Source organism: Schistocerca nitens, chromosome 2 (genome assembly GCF_023898315.1).
Source record: "Schistocerca nitens isolate TAMUIC-IGC-003100 chromosome 2, iqSchNite1.1, whole genome shotgun sequence".
Classification (NCBI taxonomy): Eukaryota; Metazoa; Arthropoda; class Insecta; order Orthoptera; family Acrididae; genus Schistocerca; species Schistocerca nitens.
In genome coordinates, this window is record NC_064615.1 from 1,063,023,602 (window position 1) to 1,063,044,816 (window position 21,215).

The 21,215-nt window shown below is 42.6% G+C and overlaps 1 protein-coding gene across 1 annotated transcript in view; it reads left to right on the plus strand.

Annotated features, from left to right (window-relative positions):
- The window catches only part of LOC126237437 (protein quick-to-court), a 342,763-nt gene that overhangs the window by 146,728 nt on the left and 174,820 nt on the right, over positions 1-21,215 (plus strand). The window contains exons 2-3 of the mRNA XM_049947552.1: positions 2,168-2,234; positions 20,726-20,947. Of these exons, the coding sequence (XP_049803509.1) occupies positions 2,220-2,234; positions 20,726-20,947 (237 nt within the window). The 5' untranslated portion in view covers positions 2,168-2,219. The remainder of the gene's footprint in view (positions 1-2,167; positions 2,235-20,725; positions 20,948-21,215) is intronic.

Sequence of the window (21,215 nt, forward strand, 5' to 3'; positions counted from 1 at the left end):
TTTGCATCACCCCGGTTCCCAGAACTGAAGATAGACGTTCACTGTGGATATGGTTTCACACACATAGTTCCTTTTACTGTTCAGAGATGTCACTAAAATGGCTCAAAGTTGTAAACAACCATGGTAGAGCCTATTAGACGGAGGGGGTCCGACAGCCGATCGGTTCCAGTCATTCCACCAGGAAGGAGGTACACGTCTCGTATTGTCTGTAGTTCTACCATGCCTAGACGGTCAATACCACGGTTCGATCGCGTCCACATTGTTGCTTTTTGCCACAAAGGGCTCTCAACAAGGGAAGTATCTACGCGTCTCGAAGTAAACCAAAACGATGTTGTTCGGACATGGATGAGATACAGGAACTGTCGATGACATGCCTCGCTCAGGCCGCCCAAGGGCTACAACTGCAGTGGATCACCGCTACATACGGATTATGGCTCGAAGGGACACTGACAGCAACGCCACCATGTTGAATAATGCTTTTCGTCTTGTTACGACTCAAACTGTGCGCGACAGGCTGCATGATGCGCAACTTCACTCCCGACGTCCATGGCGAGGTCCATCTTTGCAACCACGACACCTTAGACACACTGTCCAGCGAGTGCGGCAAAGATGGAGGTTCCCTGCTGTTTTGGGATGGCATTATGTGGGGCCGACGTACGCCGCTGGTGGTCATGGAAGGCGCCGTAACGGCTGTATGATACTTGAATGCCATCCTTCGACCGGAAGTGCAACCGAATCGGCAGCATATTGGCGAGGCGTTCCTCTTCATGGACGACAATTCGCGCCCCCATCGTGCGCATCTAATGAATGACTTCCTTCAGGATAAAGAAATCGCTCGACTACATCTACGTGATTACTCTGCTATTCACAATAAAGTGCCTGGCAGAGGGTTCAGTGAACCACCTTCAAGCTGTCTCTCTACCGTTCCACTCTCGAACGGCGCGGGAGAAACGAGCACTTAAATTTTTCTGTACGAGCCCTGATTTCTCATATTTTATCGTGATCATTTCTTCCTATGTAGGTGGGCGCCAACAGAATGTTTTCGCAATCGGAGTAGAAAACTGGTGATTGCCATTTCATGAGAAGATCCCGTCGCAACGAAAAACGCCTTTGTTTTAATGATAACCACTCCAATTCACGTAACATCTTTATGGCACTATCTCCCCTACTTCGCGATAATACAAAACGAACTGCCTTTCTTTGTATTTTTTTGATGTCATCCGTCAGTCTCATCTGATGCGGATCCCACACCGCACAGCAGTACTCCAGAATAGGGTGGACAAGCGTGGTGTAGGCAGTCTCTTTAGTAGACATGTTGAACCTTCTAAGTGTTCTGCCAATGAATCGCAGTCTTTGGTTGGCTCTACCCACAACATTATCTATGTGATCGCTTCATTTTTGGGTATTTGTAATTGTAATCCCTAAGTATTTAGTTGAATTTACAGCCTTCAGATTTATGTGACTTATCGAGTAATCGAAATTTAGCGGATTTCTTCTAGTACTCATGTGAATAACTTCACACTTTTCGTTATTCAGGGTCAGTTGCCACTTTTCCCATCATACATATATCTTATCTAAATCATTTTGAAATTCGTTTCGGCCATCTGATGATATTATAAAGCGGTAAATGACAGCATCATCTGCAAACAATCTTAACACGGCTACTGAGATTGTCTCCCCTGTCGTTAATACAGACTAGAGTGGCCAGCATGTTCTCCAGACATGAACTCTACCGAACATGCCTGGGATAGACTGAAAAGGTCTGTTTATGGACGACGTGACCCACCAACCACTCTGAGGGATCTACGCCAAATCGCAGTGAAGAGTGGGACAATCTGGACCAACAGTGCCGTGATGAACTTGTGGATAGTATGCCACGACGAATACAGGCATGCATCAATGCAAGAGGTCGTGCTACTGGGTATTAGAAGTACCGGTGTGTACAGAAACCCGGACCACCACTTCTGAAGGTCTCGCTGTATTGGGTACAACATGAGCAATAAAAAGGGTGGAAATGATGTTTATGTTGATCTCTGTTCCAATTTTCTGTACGGGTCCCGGAACTCTCGGAACCAAGGTGATGCAAAACTGTTTTTGATGTGTGTACATTTTACTAAACATGTAGACTTCAATGCTTACTTTTCTAACGTCATGATAACTTTCCCAGTCTTTGTGTGAACATCCGAAGAGAGATCTACTCTGCTGTCAACAACTCTAGCATGTTTCCATCAAAGGTAGGTTTGCCGACAATGTATTCTAAGCAATATTGTGGGAAAGCTTTGTTTGAAAGAAATTTTCCTCTATTCTAACAATTGAAATTCCAGGATGGAATGATGACAGTATTATGTAAATGGTAGTTCGCTACTCACCATATAGTGGAAATGTAGAGTCGCAGACAGGCACAACAAAAAGACCGCTAAAGAAGTATGCTTTAAGCCAAATAGCCTTCTTCTGTAATAGACAAAAAAACTCTCTCTCTCTCTCTCTCTCTCTCTCTCTCTCTCTCTCTCTCTCTCACACACACACACACACACACACACACACACACCGAGACACACACACACACACACGCGCAATCAGTTCTGACACACATGACTATTGTCTCTGGATGTCGAGGCCAGACTCCTCTATTCTGCAGCTAGCTTACGGAGTTGTAATTCACCCAGTCAATTGTGAAGTGATCAAAATCTCTGTAGTCGTCCCCTACTTTTGCAGATGAGTCTGTTAGCCGTTCGAACGACCCAACCATTTTCCGATGTTTCTTTTATTCTCTTTAAAATTACCAACATTTTTACTTAACGCCCTCCGTTTCGTGTAAGTAATTTGCAGTTTCTATTTTTTTGTAATTTTCCTTTTAACTCATTTCTTTGATTTTATTTTCTGAAAGTACCATTCACTTGTTTAATGGAAAAATATTATTACATGATGAGAACTGTAAAATGAACCACCTGTTTTAAAATTATGGTAAAAGGTTTTTAAATATGCAATAAATAAACGAAAAAATGAAAAAGCGCCTTCCAGTTTCGCTGTACATAAACCGACCGACTGATTTGTTATATGAAGTCTGAAACCACTGAACTGGTTGAAGACTTGGAGGTCCACGGTACTCTGCGGTATTGTGAGGTAGTGTATATACTCGCCTGTATAGCCCTAGACGAATGCAAGTGCGGTGGCACCAAGATGTAACCAGCTGGGACCTGTGTGGTGGCAGAATTTTTCGTCAGTAGCATATGGCTGGAAAAAGTTGAATTCAGTATTCTGGGTTAAATTCGGAATTTGTTCGCAGTGGCGTAGATGAGGAGACTCCGTTATTGTTCAGTTGTGTGCTGGAGAAAATCATGTGTGAATGGAACAAGATATAACAACGATCTGTTAAGATTGGAAGAAAGATTCGACTTAAGTGCCTTGCATTTGCAGATGATTTGGCGCTGTTAGCAAACAATATTGATGAAGCAGAGGTTCAGATAGAACAACTAGAACGGTCAGCGGCAAAGGTTGGATTGCAAATTTCGTTTGAGAAAACAGAAATGATGCCTAACTTCCCAGTTGACACAACCTTATCATAGTCCATAATGTTCAAAAAATTAAAGTAGTAAAAAAGCTTAAATATCTTGGTGAGATTATTACCTGGCATGCTAATGAAAGAGCGTCAATAGATAGTAGAACATTAAATCTACAGCGAGCGCAGAGAACCACATGGCCAACCTACAAAAAACGATCTCTCCCAATAAATGCTAAATTTCTACATTACTCCTCCGTCGTTAAACCGGAAGCAACATACGCAAGTGAAACACTATTCAAACTAAATACTCAAGCAACAACTTACAAATTGCGGAAAGTTGATAGAAGAATACTCCGAACAATTACCAGTAAAAAAAACATCAAGTTAATTGGCAGTGGAGACTTTTGCCCAATCCAGTAGTGCATAAAGAAAGTGAATCCATTATTGATACAATGCGGAAAAGAAAGATTGCATTGTTCGGCCACATATCTCGCCTACCAAGTACTAGAATCCTGAAGCAACTTTTTGACTGCTTCTGGAACAGTAAAACCAAAAACACCTGGTTTAAAGAATTACAAAGTGATCTGGATGAATTGAACATCACCACACACCAAAATCAACACAGAGAAGGGAAACTGCTTCTGAAGAGCAAATATACACGGCTGACATTCAGACCATCAGAACGGAAGAAGTATGTCATATCTGCAGAAGAACGGGTAGCCAGATTACAGCGAATGAAGAAATTTTGGGAAACGAAGAAATTGCTGACTGATAAGATCTAAACCATTGTAGACTGTTGTATTATGTTTGATTTTAGTGCTCCAATGTGGGTTTAAACTATATAAATAAACGACAAATGTCATGCGTATGAGAAAGAAGAGTAACCTCTCTCAAAAACCTATGACACCTAGGGCAGCGTTCACGTAGCGGAAGGGTGAAGATAAGCAACACTCAACGACGACGAATAGTTGTGTACGCTTTGCGACAAGCGCCTACCGGCGTACTTCACAAACCTTGTAACATCGCCAGTTGTGACTAGCAGCTGACGTCAACGAAATGTCATATCAGCCGTCTTCTGAAGCACATCAAAGGCTATTAGGCGCTAATTGCATCTGGAACTACTTGGTTTTCCCCCCTGTAAACCTGACGTAAAATTGGGTACTCCAGGAATTCAACAAAGGCACATGAAGACTCCCAAAGTGTATTGTGGTGCGATCAGGATGTTACTTATGAACTGTTCATAAAAGCTGGTGTGTGTAATGTAAATATTACTCGGAAAGTCAACCCGTGACTGTCGAAAGTCACTGTAACTTGCTCAGACGACGTATCGATTTTATTTTAAATAAATCTACTTGGTGAGTTCATTTTCGGAATTCAGGGAATATAGTGTTGCACCCCTCCTGCTGCTATGAAAACATATTTGCTACCAATTCAGATTTTTACTAAGCATGATCAAACACAGGAAATTTTTCATTTACAGCGTCTGTATGGAGATGTACCAGCTGTTGCACCCCACTCTGCATAACGTCGGAAACACGAAATGGACAACAGATCTCAATACACAGGCTTTAAAAACTGTTCAGGTGATTAAGTATGTCATTAATATAATAGTACACTGCAACAAACATCTGGAGCCTTGCAAATTGTTAGAATGTCATCACTGTTGGACGACTGAGCCAAAACTCCTCCGAAACGTTTAGTGAGTAAATAAAATAGAAGTTACCGGTTGCAATCACTTGTGTATTTCAATTGATATTCATGAGTCACTGTTGGTCCAAGCCTTAAATACGCACGTTCAAACTATAGTCACCATTACAACTATGTTGGGAGGTCGTCTACGTTCTCAGGACCTCTCAGATGCCATCAGACTTATACTTCACGTTCATCAGGCGTCAGTTTCCAGTCTGCTGCCTTCGCTACGAGGATTAGTTCCCAAGATGAGACTCTTATCTTTCCAACCTCCAGCTGAAGGGTTAGTGTTACCCACACTGGCAGCTAATGGCCTGCTTTCAGGTTCTGAGTAGAAACAAAATTAATGTTGTCCAGAGTCAAGGACAGTAAATATTGTCCTAAAGTCTTTTTCGCAAGCAGATCTCGACTAGTCGTCTGCTGTGACAACTGCAAATTGTGCCACACCGGGAATGCAACCAGAATGTTTTGCTTATCACGAGCGATTGTTGTAACCAATCAAGCCATACTGGCATGTCTCGAAGACCAACCCAGACTTTGTGATTTTTCCCTCCCATTACTTTCGCGCATTAAGCACCTGCGATTACTTTATTAACTTAGGACGTGCAATGGAATTTAAAGATCTTCGTGAGAAACGGCTTATGATTATTTCCTTGGATATTGTTTAAAGGTGCACCTTCAGCTTTCCACACCTACGAAGGACGAGTAATCGGCTAATTAATAATACAAGTAAAGGCGTTTCCAAGCGCAACTACCTAAGATTTCGCTCATAATTGTTGCTAAGATCATCTGCCTCACAAACCTTCGTACACAGCAGGGCTGCCAGTAACGGGCATTACCTCCAACTGTCGTAGCACCGCCAATTGTGCTGTGTCGTGGGTTCCCAGGTGTTGGAACGCGATGTGCCACTGAGGTAGACGCACATCTAGCCCCAGTAACTTTTGAGAGTCGTACTATTTAACAAAGCAGTAACGCAAAAAGGATAAAAATGATTAAAACCGAACTGTCAATGTGGTTAGGAAAGTCGTCGGGTCATGAGGCTGCTCGACGGGTGTAGGCAGTACAACGACACTGATTACAAACCCAACTCGACACCGCATTGCGGTAGCGATCATCTGTCACCTACAAGAAACAGACGCATCTGGCACATCGCAGGTGATAAGTGGCAAGCCACTCCGCTAAGATGTTCACAAGAGAACTATGCGGGATGTTCCACAATGTTCTCGAGGTCAGCAATGAGTACAAGGCTTCAGCCAACCATTTAGTCAGTCATCATAATGTATCCCGAATAATTTGTCTAAACAGTAGCCAGCTACATGTTCCCTTTTCCCGCCTAGCGGTGTGCTTTCCAAAAACGTCTTTCACACAGGATAATTCATTCATTAAAAGTACTAAACAACGGTTGTTTGTCAAGAGTTAGCAACTGTTCGTCAAGAAATTATCGCCGTAGCTCCAGTGGTAACGGAATGCCGTTCCGTTACAACGTGCTAAATGTGGAGGCAGATATACTGTGCTGCAGCTGTCTGGACTGTGTGCGACATCGGGAGAAATCGTATCCAAATATTAGTCAAGCCACGCAAATCTCTCATTTCAAACATTATATTACTACACTACACTGTTCCATCTCTCGGGTGGTCATCTGGGCAGTCGTTTCCCTTGCGGTTGTCCATCTTTACAAATTTTAGCTAGTCTTGAAAGATCTGCATCTACATGGATACTCTGCAAATCACACTTGAGTGCCTGGCAGAGGGGTGATCGAACCACCTTCGCAATAAATCTCTGTTATTCCAATCTTGAACAGCGCGTGGAAAAAATGAACGTCCTTTCCACATGATCCTTCCAATTTCTTTTTCTTGTCTTCATCCACTTATTTTTATTTTGTATTCCACACTGTTCCCTTATCGACAAATTTGTTCTTTTGTCCCACATGGTTACTCCTTGGATCTGTCTTTGTAGCTTCATTTCCACTGCCGTTAACTTTTGTTTCATTTTTTTCGTTTCTGATCCAATTTCTAAAGCATATGTTAAAATAGGACGCACCATTGTTTTGTATGTTTTTATTTTATCTTCATTTGTCATAAATTTCTTTCTCTGTGCAGTATTTTGCACGTGTCTGGTTACCCTTGCTGCCTTTGTTACTTGATTTTTCACTTTCATGGGTAAGTCTTCATAGCTGGTGATAAAAGTCCCTGGATAACTACAGGTCATCACTTGTTCAATTGACGCACCGTGTTCTCCTAATTTACGTGGTACAGGTGCTTTTGATACTACCATACTCTTAGTTTTGTACATCAGATTTCTATGTTATATTGCTTAGCGGTTTTATTAATTTGGTGAAGTAACCTTCGTAAATTATTCTCATTGTTTGCTATTTGTATAGAATCGTCAGTGCAATACGTAGTATTTACCACTTTATTTCCAGTTTTCTAGCCCGGTTTCTTACTTATATCATCAATGACGTGATCCGTTATTAAATTGAACAGGAGTGGACGTAATGAGTCTCCTTGTCTTATTCCTTTACCTAGCATAATTTTATCTGTGACTCCTTCGTCTGTTTTAATTCTAGTTTCATTACCTGTCATTTTCACAAAACCCTTTGGTACTCTCTGTCGTTTAAGGTTTGAATCATATGCTTTCTTATCCTATCAAAGGCTTTTGGCAGATCAACGAAGCATAGGTAGGCTGGCTTGTTAAACTCTTTGGATTTCTCCATAGTCTGTCTTAAAGCGAAAATAGCATCTATTGTGCTCCTGTATTTCCTGAATACTTGCCGTTCTTCTGCTATTCCCATATAATTCAGCATTCTGATTCTATTTAATGACGTTAACACTTTTAAGGTGGTATCAAGCACGGTAATTTCCCAGTAATTATCTAACATTTCTTTATCTCCTTTTTTATACACTGCAATTGTAATACTTTCTTTCCATTCTCTTGGCATCCTGTCTTCCTTCGTGATAGTATTAAGCAAAGTATGCAGCAGTTCCTATAATGCCTGCCTCCATATTTTATTAATTCGATATGCCTGGAGATTTTCTATTTTTAATTATTTTTATTGCGGAGCATATTTCCTCCAGTGAGAAGTATATTTGCCTGTCGTTTTCTGTGCTTCGGTGACTAGTTTTTAATATTCACCTTTTCTCCGTCTTTATACTGTAATTTAAAGTAATTTTCCCTTTAAATCGCCCGATCTTAATCCGATAGGAAATGCCTGTGCCGTTGGAATAGAGGGTGAAACGTAGGATCCCCGCTATTTATTACCTCTACTTGATCTAATCATCAACTTGTCGCTCCATCTGCGTATGACATAGGTGAGGAAACTTGCAGACACTCTTAATCACCGATCTGAGACCATTATCAAAGCTAGAGGCAGTGTGCCACTATGTTAGCATGATGTCTCCAAAGAGTTACAAATATTTTGTCCAGCGTTGTAATTTTGTTCTGACGTTTGATGTTTAAAATGAAATTGCAACTCATTATGACCGATAGAAACAATTTTTCGAAATGGAAGCGTTTGCTGAGTGATGGGTATTCCAGTGTTAGGGAATACCGGAAGAGTCAGACGTTCGCATGCCGTGGAGCAATTCCGCCGACTGATGGAGAGCCGCGATTAGGAGGGAAGTGGAGGTAGTGCAGTGTGCAGAGCACAGGCAATCCCTGCTGTCCGAGTCTGCAGCGGAGGCGTAGTTCGTGCAGGGCGGCTCTTTTTTCTGCTTTGTGTTCCGTATTCGAATATGGGGCGAAACTCGGGCTCCTTCCTGCCTGGCGCTAATGAACAGAGTTTGAGGGAGTTTCTCGCGTGAGCCGATTTGCGGCCCAGATAAACGGCCGGAACTCTGCCCGAGTTGCATCCTGTCGGTTCTGTTCCGTGGTTTGCTTATAACATACTCTCTGTAGAAGTATCTGTTATATCGCTAGCTGTAAACGCAATACAAGGGCCGGTAGGTGATTCAGCTAAATTTTGACGAAAGCGCGGGATATTTCATTAAATATTCTTCCTTTCAATTTTTTATAATACTTATACGACGCAGTCATATGACAGTTTTACAATTCACATTTGTTATATATATATATATATATATATATATATATATATATATATATATATGACACAATCACTTCATTTCCAAAGACAGTACGTAATTTGCTCCAAAACTGCGTTAAAGTGCACCATTGCTAGTACGCAGAATTTATCTAACAAGGGGGCCGCATGGAATGGTATATAACCCAGGGCTTTCAAGCTGTGCCCGAACATCAATTTCCTAAAGCAGCAGGGCGAAAATAAAAAAGAATTCAATTAAATCGCCTTTCAAAATTAATTTCCAAGCTCTGATAAGTGCAAAACATTTCTAGCTTAGCAAAATAGTCGTCGGTAGCTCAGTGCATAGCGTAAAAGTCTTTGTCATCGTAAAGCAGATGGTTCAAACTTCATTAATAGCAACTTCTTTATACATTTATTTGAATTTCGTATCTATTAACAAATGTAAATATAATCAAAAATATTGAAACGTAAGTTTGCAATAAAAATAGTCTTTTTTTAAACTGCTAATCACATGAAAATGTGGGTTTTCAAAACAAAAAATACGAAAAATATACTTCATGTGTGCAGACTGAACAGTGTATTGGTGATATATAAACTTTTAACAAAACGACATTTACAGAAAGATATTTAGCATGTTGGTGTCAAATTTCATTTCCATACAACCAGTAATTGATAAGTGAAAGACTTGTTTAAAAAATTATGATTCAGTGTTTCTTAATTAAAATTTTCATTTGAAAATAAATATAGAACTTCAATAAAATTAACAAAGTAAGTTCAGTCTATCGAGAATCGAATACCAAAGACTTCAAGATTACGAAGTTGTATGCTACACACTGTTAGAACCGACTAAGGTTTGAACGTTAGACCTTTAGGATTTTAGTCATTAAGCCACTCAGCCACCAAGTTACACACTACATTCAGCTACTGGCGAGTGATGTATAAGTGTTTTGTCTTAACGCTTTTAAAGGCGATTTTTCAATGTGTCGTACTGCTTTTAAGAAATTATGTCCAGGCATTGGCCTTCAGATTCAATAAATATGAAGAAGTCGAAGAGAATCAGTCCTTCAGGGTCATCTAAAAGGCTTTTGCTGAACACTTCAAATCAATACGACTTGTAGTTCTTTGGTGACCATTTGAAATGACGCATGGCGTATTAATAAAAATAAAAAAATAATAAAAAAATCGTGATGATGTTGAATGTCCGAGCAAGATGACACAGTGATGAAGACAGTAGACTCACATTCGGTATAACGATTGTTTACCGCTGTTGTAATTAATTTTGAGCTGTTTTGCAAGTTCCACCTACCACTTGTGCCGTTGTCTGAAGATGAGTTCAAGCTTGAAACTAATGACGAGTGGTAAAATCACGCGGTCGATGAAACGGTTGTAAACAAAGTTAACTCAGATCGTGACCCAAGGTTCAGCTCAATATCTGATTATCCAAAATAACAGTCTAACTTTTACCATGTCATTCGTTCCGTCTCCACTTTCTCGTTAACGTGTCTTAGCTATTACTCTTTAACCTCAAATAATTTACTGTCATACTTATTTCTTTTCACTGCATATCGACAATAACCACTCTGTGGATAGTAACATCCCAGGTTACGTCACAAATCAAAATTATCTTCTCTAGGAATCGTAGCTTTGTACGGAACAGGTGAACACAAGAGAACACAGTTTTTGTAATGTTTCCAGCATTGTACACAAATATTGCAATACCGTACCAGATGCTTTTGTTTCACCGTGAAGTAACCGGCTGGAGGGGGCTGAATGCTACGGACGCACCAGATACTCCCTATGCTCTGTGAGGTTTTGCGGTTCCCTCGAGTCATTTGAAGCTCCGTCCGCAAAAAGGAAGATAGCAGAGAATGAAAACCGCCAAAGGCGTGCCAAGGTGGCGCAAATGAGACGCAATGTCTAGCTATCTGTTTCGTTACCATCATCTGCTCTGCAGTTACCTAAGCCGACACGATACTTGATACACCAGTTCTTGTTGCAGTCCAACTGCATTCATGATCTGTGTAGCTCTTTTGATCGCTGCTTTTCACTGAAATCTGAGAGAATACTATCTGTCGTCAATAGCTGGTGGAGCAAGTATCTACATCTACATATATACTCCGCTAGCCACCAAGCGGTGTGTGGCGAAGGGCACAAGTCGTATTTCCACCCCTCTGTTCCACTCGCGGATCGCGCGAGGGAAAAACGATTGTCTGAACGCCTCAGTACAAGCTCTTATTTCCCTTATCTTTGAATGATGATCATTGCGCGATTTGAAAGTTGGTGGTAACAATATATGCTGTACATCCTCGGTGAAGATCGTATTTCGGAATTTAGTGAGCAGCCCATTCTGTTTAGCGCGCCGTCTGTCTGCAAGTGTGTCCCACTTCAAACATTCTATGAGATTTGTAATGCTCTCGCGATGGCTGAATGTACCAGTCACGAATCTTGCCGCTCTTCTTTGGACCTTCTCAATCTCTTGAATCAGACCCAACTGGTAAGGGTCCCATACAGACGATCAATACTCCAAGACTGGACGAACTAACGTATTGTAAGCTATTTCCTATGTTGAAGAATTGCATCGCTTCAGGATTCTACCAATAAACCGCAATCTAAAGTTCGCCTTACCCGTTACTTGTGTAATCTGATGATTCCATTTGAGATCATTTCGAATAGTCACACCCAGACACTTGACGGATGTTATCGCTTCCAAAGACTGATCATTTATTTTGTACTCGTACATTAATGGGGATTTTCGCCTTGTTATACGCAGTAGGTTACACTTATTAATATTGAGAGATAACTGCCAGTCATTACACCATGCATTTATTTTCTGCAAATCCTCATTGATTTGTTCACAACTTTCGTGTGATACTACTTTCCTACAGACTACAGCATCATCAGCAAACAGTCTAAGGCCGCTGTCAATACCATCAACTAGATCGTTTATGTAAATCGTAAAATGCAGAGGACCTATTACGCTGCCCTGGGGCACACCTGAAGTTACTCTTGCTTCTGTCTGTTAGAAAACTTTCTATCCAACCGCATATGTCATTGGATAGACCGCATTTTTTGTGGCAAGCGACAGTGCGGAACTGAGTCGAACGCCTTTCGAAAGTCGAGAAATATGACATCCTGGGAGCCGGTATCCAGAGCCTGTTGTATATCATACACAAAGAGGGCCAGCTGTGTCTCGCATGACCGCTGTTTCCTAAAACCGCGCTGGTTTCTGCAGATGAGCTTCTCAGAGACTAGAAATGTCATAGGTGAAGATTAGACTGACAACACAGCCGTATCGGCGCACACTGTGTAAACTCTACGAATTTATACACTTTCTCAATAATTTAAATGTTCACAATATTCATCTTGAAGTTATGAGTAGTGGTGCAGCCTCTCAAGCTAAAAATGCGGAGTGTGATATACAGGGTGAGTCACCTAACATTACCGCTGGATATATTTCGTAAACCACATCAAATACTGACGAATCGATTCCACAGACCGAACGTGAGGAGAGGGGCTAGTGTAATTGGTTAATACAAACCATAAAAAAATGCACGGAAGTATGTTTTTTAACACAAACCTACGTTTTTTTAAATGGAACCCCGTTAGTTTTCTTAGCACATCTGAACATATAAACAAATACGTAATCAATGCCGTTTGTTGCATTGTATAATGTTAATTACATCCGGAGATATTGTAACCTAAAGTTGACGCTTGAGTACCACTCCTCCGCTGTTCGATCGTGTGTTTTGGAGAGCACCGAATTACGAAGGGATCCAAAGGGAACGGTGATGGACCTTAGGTACAGAAGAGACTGGAACAGCACATTACGTCCACATGCTAACACCTTTTTATTGGTCTTTTTCACTGACGCACATGTACATCACCATGAGGGGTGAGGTACACGTACACACGTGGTTTCCGTTTTCAATTACGGAGTGGAATAGAGTGTGTCCCGACATGTCAGGCCAATAGATGTTCAATGTGGTGGCCATCATTTGCTGCACACAATTGCAATCTCTGGCGTAATGAATGTCGTACACGCCGCAGTACATCTGGTGTAATATCGCCGCAGGCTGCCACAATACGTTGTTTCATATCCTCTGGGGTTGTAGGCACATCACGGTACACATTCTCCTTTAACGTACCCCACAGAAAGAAACATGTCCCTGCGGATGGCTCTGAGCACTATGGGACTTAACAGCTATGGTCATCAGTCCCCTAGAACTTAGAACTACTTAAACCTAACTAACCTAAGGACAGCACACAACACCCAGCCATCACGGGGCAGAGAAAATCTCTGACCCCGCCGGGAATCGAACCCGGGAACCCGGGCGTGGGAAGCGAGAACGCTACCGCACGACCACGAGATGCGGGCCCCTGCGGATGCTGTTCGCCGACCGTGGCCCGTGTTTGTTACAACACGCAACTGAACGTCGGAGGTTTCAAGCGTCAACTTTAGGTTACAATATCTCCCGATGTGATTAACATTTTACAATGCAACAGACGGCACTGATTACGTATTTGTTTATATGTTCAGATGTGCTAACAAACCTAACGTGGTTCCATTTAAGAAAACGTAGGTTTGTGTTAAAAAACGTACTTCCGTGCATTTTTGTATGGTTTGTATTAAACAATTATACTAGTCCCTCTCCTCACGTTCGGTCTGTGGAATCGGTTCATCAGTATTTGATGTGGTTTACGAAATACATCCAGCGGTAACGCTAGGTGACTCACCCTATATTGATCAGCCAAAACATAATGACCACTGCCCACCGCGGCGTTGGATGCCACCTGACGCCGTTGCGAGCACGTGATGAGGTACGCAAGAGGAGCAGACACGGACGAGGTATCACCCTAGCAAAGTTGCAGGCTGAAAATGGGGAAATTCATTGAGGTAAGCGACTCTGACAAAGGGCAGATCCTCATTACACAAAGCCTGTGAACTAGTATCTCGAAAACGGCAAAGCTGGTCGAATGTTCACGTGCTACTGTCGTGAGCATCGACGGAAAAAGGTGGGACAGTGAAACTACCGCCACGGGCTAAATGGTTGGACGTCGTCCACGACTCTTCACAGAAAGTGTGGTTCGGAGTCTTGTCTGCTCTGTAAAATAAGACATGGTGATCTGTGTTATCTCTGCTAAAAGAGCACAATGCTGGTTCACACACGAGTGCTTCTGAGAACAAGACAGCGGACCCACCTCTACGTGTTCACACATGTTGACCCAACGACATCGTCAGTTGAGATTGCAGTGGGTACGGACCATCAGGATTCGACCGTCGATCAATGGCAACGTGTCGGCTTTTCGGGTCAATCACATTTTTGCTAGACTAGGTCGCTATACCCGTTTACAAACCTGGAGTTACTTTCCTTTTCAATTTGGGTATTCCTAGGTTGCACTGTTTAGCCTCAAAGTATCTATCTCCATAGTAATCCCATGTTACTCGAATGTTATGAAGTGTTTTTCTTACCTAAAATGCATCCTGGAACTGGCCACATCAGTTCTTTCTTCCTCGTGCGCGGGAAAAACACGGCGCTTGAAATTAATGCATCACGGAACCTTTTACAACGCTTGATGCTCCGGTGGGAATGAGAAGTTTCGTGAATTCTTTTAATATAGAATACACGCGTTTGAAAACTTGAAGGCCGCGCTTGGCACCTTGTCATCAGTCTTGTGACTCGCTCTGAAGATGGCCGGACGATACGCGGCCGAAATATCAGTAGAAGAAATTTTATTTGCGCGGCTGCATGCCCGAAATTTAATGGATTAACTTGAAATAGATTTCACCATTTCGCTACGAAATCGATTTTGAATATTACCACTACGAATGGTCGCAGTGCCATGAGCAAACGGCAAATACAACAGATACTCTGACATTTCTTGCTTAACGACCGTGTTGCCTTTCTTACGATACCATGAACGTTAGCTACTCAGCAACAGCACCGCAAACCAAAACGTCAGCGTCGAAGGACTGGTCTTAAGTAATGCTTCTGTTTTAAACGTCCTGCGAGCAGACGTGTCAAATGAGATCTCAGGCAGGCCCGCTTTGACCACATCTGGATTATTTCGAACAGCTTCACCTTCCAGCATACTAATCTGAATTTACTGTGGCTGTTGCAGTGTCAACGTATGCAGATAACGTATTGGTCAATACATTTTTCCACACAGGTCGTTTAAATCCTCGCCAGATTGTCACCGAGTGTACACAGAGAAACAGTCGATACCGCCACCTTCAATGCTCCACCAACGGCCTTGGCACCAGCACGTCACGTTGGCTGACAGTCTGATAAAGAGCTGCCCGTCCTCTCACGACTCTACTGCTGTGTTTATGATTTTATTCATGATTATCTATCTAGTAGATAGGAGCGTTCACGATTCCGATGCGTAAAGAGGATAAGATAAAGGTGCTGAATTTTAGTAAATGTGATAATGATAGACCATAAGTTACTTAGTTTTTATAGATGTTTTATCTCAAGTACCACTTACAAGTTCTGTATCGATATTGGAGGTAGTCACCTGCTACAAAATATGATTCCTTTGCACTACTCTCCCTGGCGACACTTGATTCACCCACACCCTGCACCCCCATTTCGTATCAACCAAGTAAAAGTGCGTGCACTACACTCTTTGTTAAGCAATTGATTGCTGGACTCATTACTTCTGAAATGGTGGAAATTGGACGACTTTAGGCTGCGAATACTTCATTTCTGACCACTGTCACTAATAATAGTATTAGTAATCATAATCATCATCATCATCTACATCTACATTTATACTCCGCAAGCCACCCAACGGTGTGTGGCGGAGGGCACTTAACGTGCCAATGTCATTACCTCCCTTTCCTGTTCCAGTCGCGTATGGTTCGCGGGAAGAACGACTGCCGGAAAGCCTCCGTGCGCGCTCGAATCTCTCTAATTTTGCTTTCGTGATCTCCTCGGGAGTATAAGTAGGGGGAAGCAATATATTCGATACCTCATCCAGAAACGCACCCTCTCGAAGCCTGGACAGAAAGCTACACCGCAATGCAGAGCGCCCCTCTTGCAGAGTCTGCCACTTGAGTTTACTAAACATGTCCGTAACGCTATCACGCTTACCAAATAACTCTGTGACGAAACGCGCTGCTCTTCTTTGGATCTTCTCTATCTCCTCTGTCAACCCGACCTGATACGGATCCCACACTGATGAGCAATACTCAAGTATAGGTCGAACGAGTGTTTTGTAAGCTACCTCCTTTGTTGATGGACTACATTTTCTAAGGACTCTCCCAATGAATCTCAACCTGGCATCCGCCCTACCAACAATTAATTTTATATGATCATTCCACTTCAAATCGTTCCGTACGCATACTCCCATATACGTTATAAAAATGTACAGTGTGCGTGCCGATAAAACTCAGAAACGAGTCCCGCTACGACCAAGGGAGTTGTACGATGTGGTAGCCCTCTATTCTCCAGCCATGAAGGAGGTTACCATTTTTACATGGAGGGCGTGCTTTTCAGGATATAAGGGCTGGAAAATTTCGCCCTTTAGACATTTCTAGACCATTCCAGAACATTCGAGAGCATTCAATAACATTCCAGAATGTTCCGGAATATTCAATATTTGTGCGGGATCTTCTGAAATGTTCGGGAATAGTCTGGAACATTCGGGAAGATTCTAGAATGTTCGGGATCATCACGGAACATCCCAGATTATTGTGGAACATTCTAGAACACTCTCCACTGCTGTGGAATGTTCCGGAATATTGTGGACTATTCGAAGCGTTTTTGTACGTTCTGGAAGGAATTCGCCACTGGGGGGTGGGGGGGGGGGGGGTGGTAGTGGTAAGCTTTCGTAGGGGTGTATAAAGCAAGACCCACTGTGTGTTCGAACGTCAGTTTCTTATCATTTACGAATGGAGGAACCGAAAAAATAGTGCAGTGAGTGAATAAAAACAAACAGTGAAGTGTGAGTACTCAGTAATAATTCGAAAATAAAGTGTGTAAAGCGTACTTAGTATACTTGTTTATAAAAAGTTGGTTTAATTTATACTTTAGACAACGCCAAACCTAAAAGAGGAGTAGATCATGCCAGACAACCTCATGTCAACTCCCTGAGCGATGCCAGCTACCCCAGCTAGTGATGATGACAATGATAGCGACATACGTAGAGCAACTCGAAACCATGCATTGGATCGAGCCAGTCAAAAAGTATTTAAGGGAAGACTTACATAAGTCCATTCGATATTTTCAGCAGAAACTTAGACAGACAAACAATTAGCAGCTGGAAAGTACTAGCAGAGAATGAAGTCACCACTAGACCAGGGACAAAGTAGACTGAAGAAAGAAAAAGAACACAGAGATTAAAAATGGGAGCTGCTTGGAAATTCCGAAGATTGAAACACTGTAGCAATGCGTGATCTGCCAGGGGCCAATCACTCGTAGTAATAACAACACTGTGTAGGCCCTACAGAGTGTAGCAGCCACTACGTAGCTACTGTTGTGTTATTCTGTCAGTTAATTCCGTTATTGTTGCGAAGTGTATAATGAAACAACTTCTAGTCAGTTTCGAGAACCAGATGCAACTCGCAGAAAGCATTTTTATGAGATGTTTAAGCGTATGTGATGTATACATCTGAATTTTATTATCATAGCTGTGTGGTACAAAGTAGTAGTGAGTAGACAATGTGAAGAAGACGATGTTCACACAGTGCTTTCACAAGCTGTAATCTCCACCACATTGTGTCACGCGTTCATGCTAGTACTTGAAAAAATTTAACTATTGGTAACTTACGAAATAATGATTACAGTAAAGATTTTTTTTAAATATTTTTTTCCGAAGGTATGATAGTATATGAAAATTTCGTGGGACAAATGTTGCATGGGACAACGGAGGCCATAATATGACGGATTTTTGTAGCTAGGTTGGATCGCACCAGAGATATGAAGGTCAACTTTGTTTTTTCAAATGGGATGCTATAGTTTGGTACTTATTTTCTGATAGCGGCTATCGAGACGAATCTAATGATATGTTACAGTAAGGTCTTTGAAGGTCAACGAAGGTCACAAAGGTGGCTTGAACGTCCATTTACAGAAGGTATTCGAAGTGATGACCATTGGCATCAGTACAGTGCTGCAATCTTCTTATCATGGATTGTGTGGTATTCCTTATCACTTTGGCACTTATCGAAGCACATGCTCTGACAATTCTCTCTCGTATATCGTGCAAATAGTAAATATTCGTCGAATACGGCGCATCCATCTAACGTGCCATTGACATGTAAACACCATTCGACGTCGCAATACAAAACTAATAGGAACGGTAAGACTAGTATCGTCGAATCAAGCGAATGTGAATGATGTATTCCTTCGAAGAACAAGTCGATATGTTTCTCATTTACGGAGAATGCCAACGAAATTCAGTGACAGCTAGAGACCTGTACCCTGAAATATATCCTCAACGCACTCGCCCTAAACGTCGTACATTTAAATATGTGTATGATAAATTGAGAACAGCTGGATCTTTAACGCTTCGGAAACATATCCGTCAAAGGAAAGTTACTAACGAGGAAACAGAAATTGGTACTTTTTCCACTGTGGTTCGAGATCCTCGTGTTAGTTAGAGTCAAATCGCAAGGGAATCTTGCATGAGCCAGAGTAGTGTTGTTCGTGTTCTGCACTGCCATAAATATCATCCTTACCACATCAGTCTGGTACGGATTGTATGCGTCGCATTGAATTCTGCCGATGGGCTCAACTTCAGATTCAGAGGGACGACACATTTATTAATTTGATTTTATTTACTGACGAGGCTACATTCACGAACCATCGAAATGTTAATTTGCATAACATGCATTACTGGGCAACTGAAAATGCATGTTGGCTGCGGCAAGTTGCACAACAAAAACCGTGGTTAGCGAATGTATGGTGTGGGATTCTGGAGGACAGAATTATAGGCCCCTATTTCATCGAAGGAAATCTTAATAGTAGGAAGTACACCGCATTCCTGCAAGGAACATTATGTCTGTTATTGGAAGAAATGCCTTTAGGAACAAGGAACAGGATGTGGTATCAACACGATGGGTGTCCGGCACATGTTTCGCTAATGGCTAGAAATGAGTTGCAAAGACAATTCCCAAATCGATGGATTGTACGCGGAGGAGAGGTGTCGTGGCCGGCTCGTTCGCCAGACTTGACGCCTCCGGATTTTTTATTGGGGGGATTCGTGAAAGACATTGTTTATAAAGACATTACAACTACACCTGAAGATATACGAGGGAGAATTGACAGAGCATGTGCTTCGATAAGTGCCAAAGTGATGAGGAATACCACTGAATCCATGATAAGAAGATTGCAGCACCGCATTGATACCAATGGTGATCACTTCGAACACCTCCTGACGTTCAAGCCACCTTTGTGACCTTCGTTGACCTTCAAAGACCGTACACATCATTGGATTCGACTCGATAGCCGCTATCAGAAAATCAGTACCAAACTATAGCATCCCATTTAAGAAAACAAAGTTGACGTTCATATCCCTGACGCGACCCCACTTAGCAACAAAGAACCAACGTCATATTATGGCCTCCGTTGTCAAAAAATGGTTCAAATGGCTCTAGGCACTATGGGAGTTAGCATCTGAGGTCATCACTCCCCTAGACTTAGAACTACTTAAACCTAACTAACCTAAGGCCATCAGGATTCGAACCTGTGACAGTAGCAGCAGCGCGATTCCAGTCTGAAGCGGATAGAACCGCTCGGCCACAGCGGCCGGCCCCTGTTGTCGCATGCAACTTTCGTCCCACAAACTTTTCAGCACCTATCATACTTCCGGAGTTCTTCTTGGTGGGAACAGATAGTGACTTACCCTGTACAACCAGCGTATAGTATGACAGACGCCAAGACCACTGAAACAGAATAAACATTTCAATGACTGGACGGACAGTTCATAGTGCTGTGAAAAAAATAATAACAAAATAAAAATTGATGGCATGAGATAGGTTTGAACACGTCTCATCTGCGTTATACTCCAACACTGTGACCATGTTTTTTCCAAGAAATCTCATTTTGTCAGTTATTGTTCGCTACATTTGGTTGGGGTGGACGTCACATGACACCCTTTCAATTTCTCCGTTGATCCATTCACTCACTTTTTTTTTCTCCTTCTTACAGTTCAATACACCTCCTTCCTGTTTTCATGATTCAGTTTTTGTCGGGCTATCCACTGGGCTATCTTACAATAATCTGAGGGGGTAGCAATGGGGAGTTTCCCTTGTCAGTTGCCTATTTGCCACTACAACATTCAACTAATCCCTTAACGTGTAAAATAATAACATGTGGGAAGTAAGCGGACCCTTAAAATGATAGGACATGTATTACGGCATAAAGGAATTAGTTATGGGATACTCGCGAAATTTTCTTTTTACGTGTCCATTTGTTGTGTGAGAGTGTTCGTTGTTGGAGTAGGCTAGTGCCCGGACAATGTCCCCTCTTGACGGCGCGCCTGTGTGCCGGCAGGCGATGAGCGGCGCAGAGCAGAGTGGCGCCTCCGCCCCCGCTACCGCCCCCGCCGCCACCGCCACCTCGCCCACCGGCAGCTGCAGCAGCGGCGGCAGTAGCAGCCGCATACCCGTGGCACGAGCCATGCGCCGCAGCCACTCGATGCGCCTGCGCGGCGAGCAGCAGCGCGCCTGCTTCCCCATAGCGGAGACCGAGGCGCCCGTCAGGAACCGCAGCATGGTGAGTACTGCTCGCCTGTCCTCGTTTTACGGTGCTGACCTCCTGTAGCGCCTGTGTGTAACTAGTGTCCCGCAGCGTAGTCAGTATCCGCCACTGCGCAACCTCGTCTCATTAACGGTGCTGACTTCTTGTAGCACCGATGCGGAACGCGTCTTCTCCTGTCCGCGCTTAAGTGAACGAGCAAACAGTTTGTCAAACTTAACTAGCTGTGTCAAATATTTGGCGGTGTGGGGCTTCTTCTGACGCGTCTGTCAAACACAGATCGCAA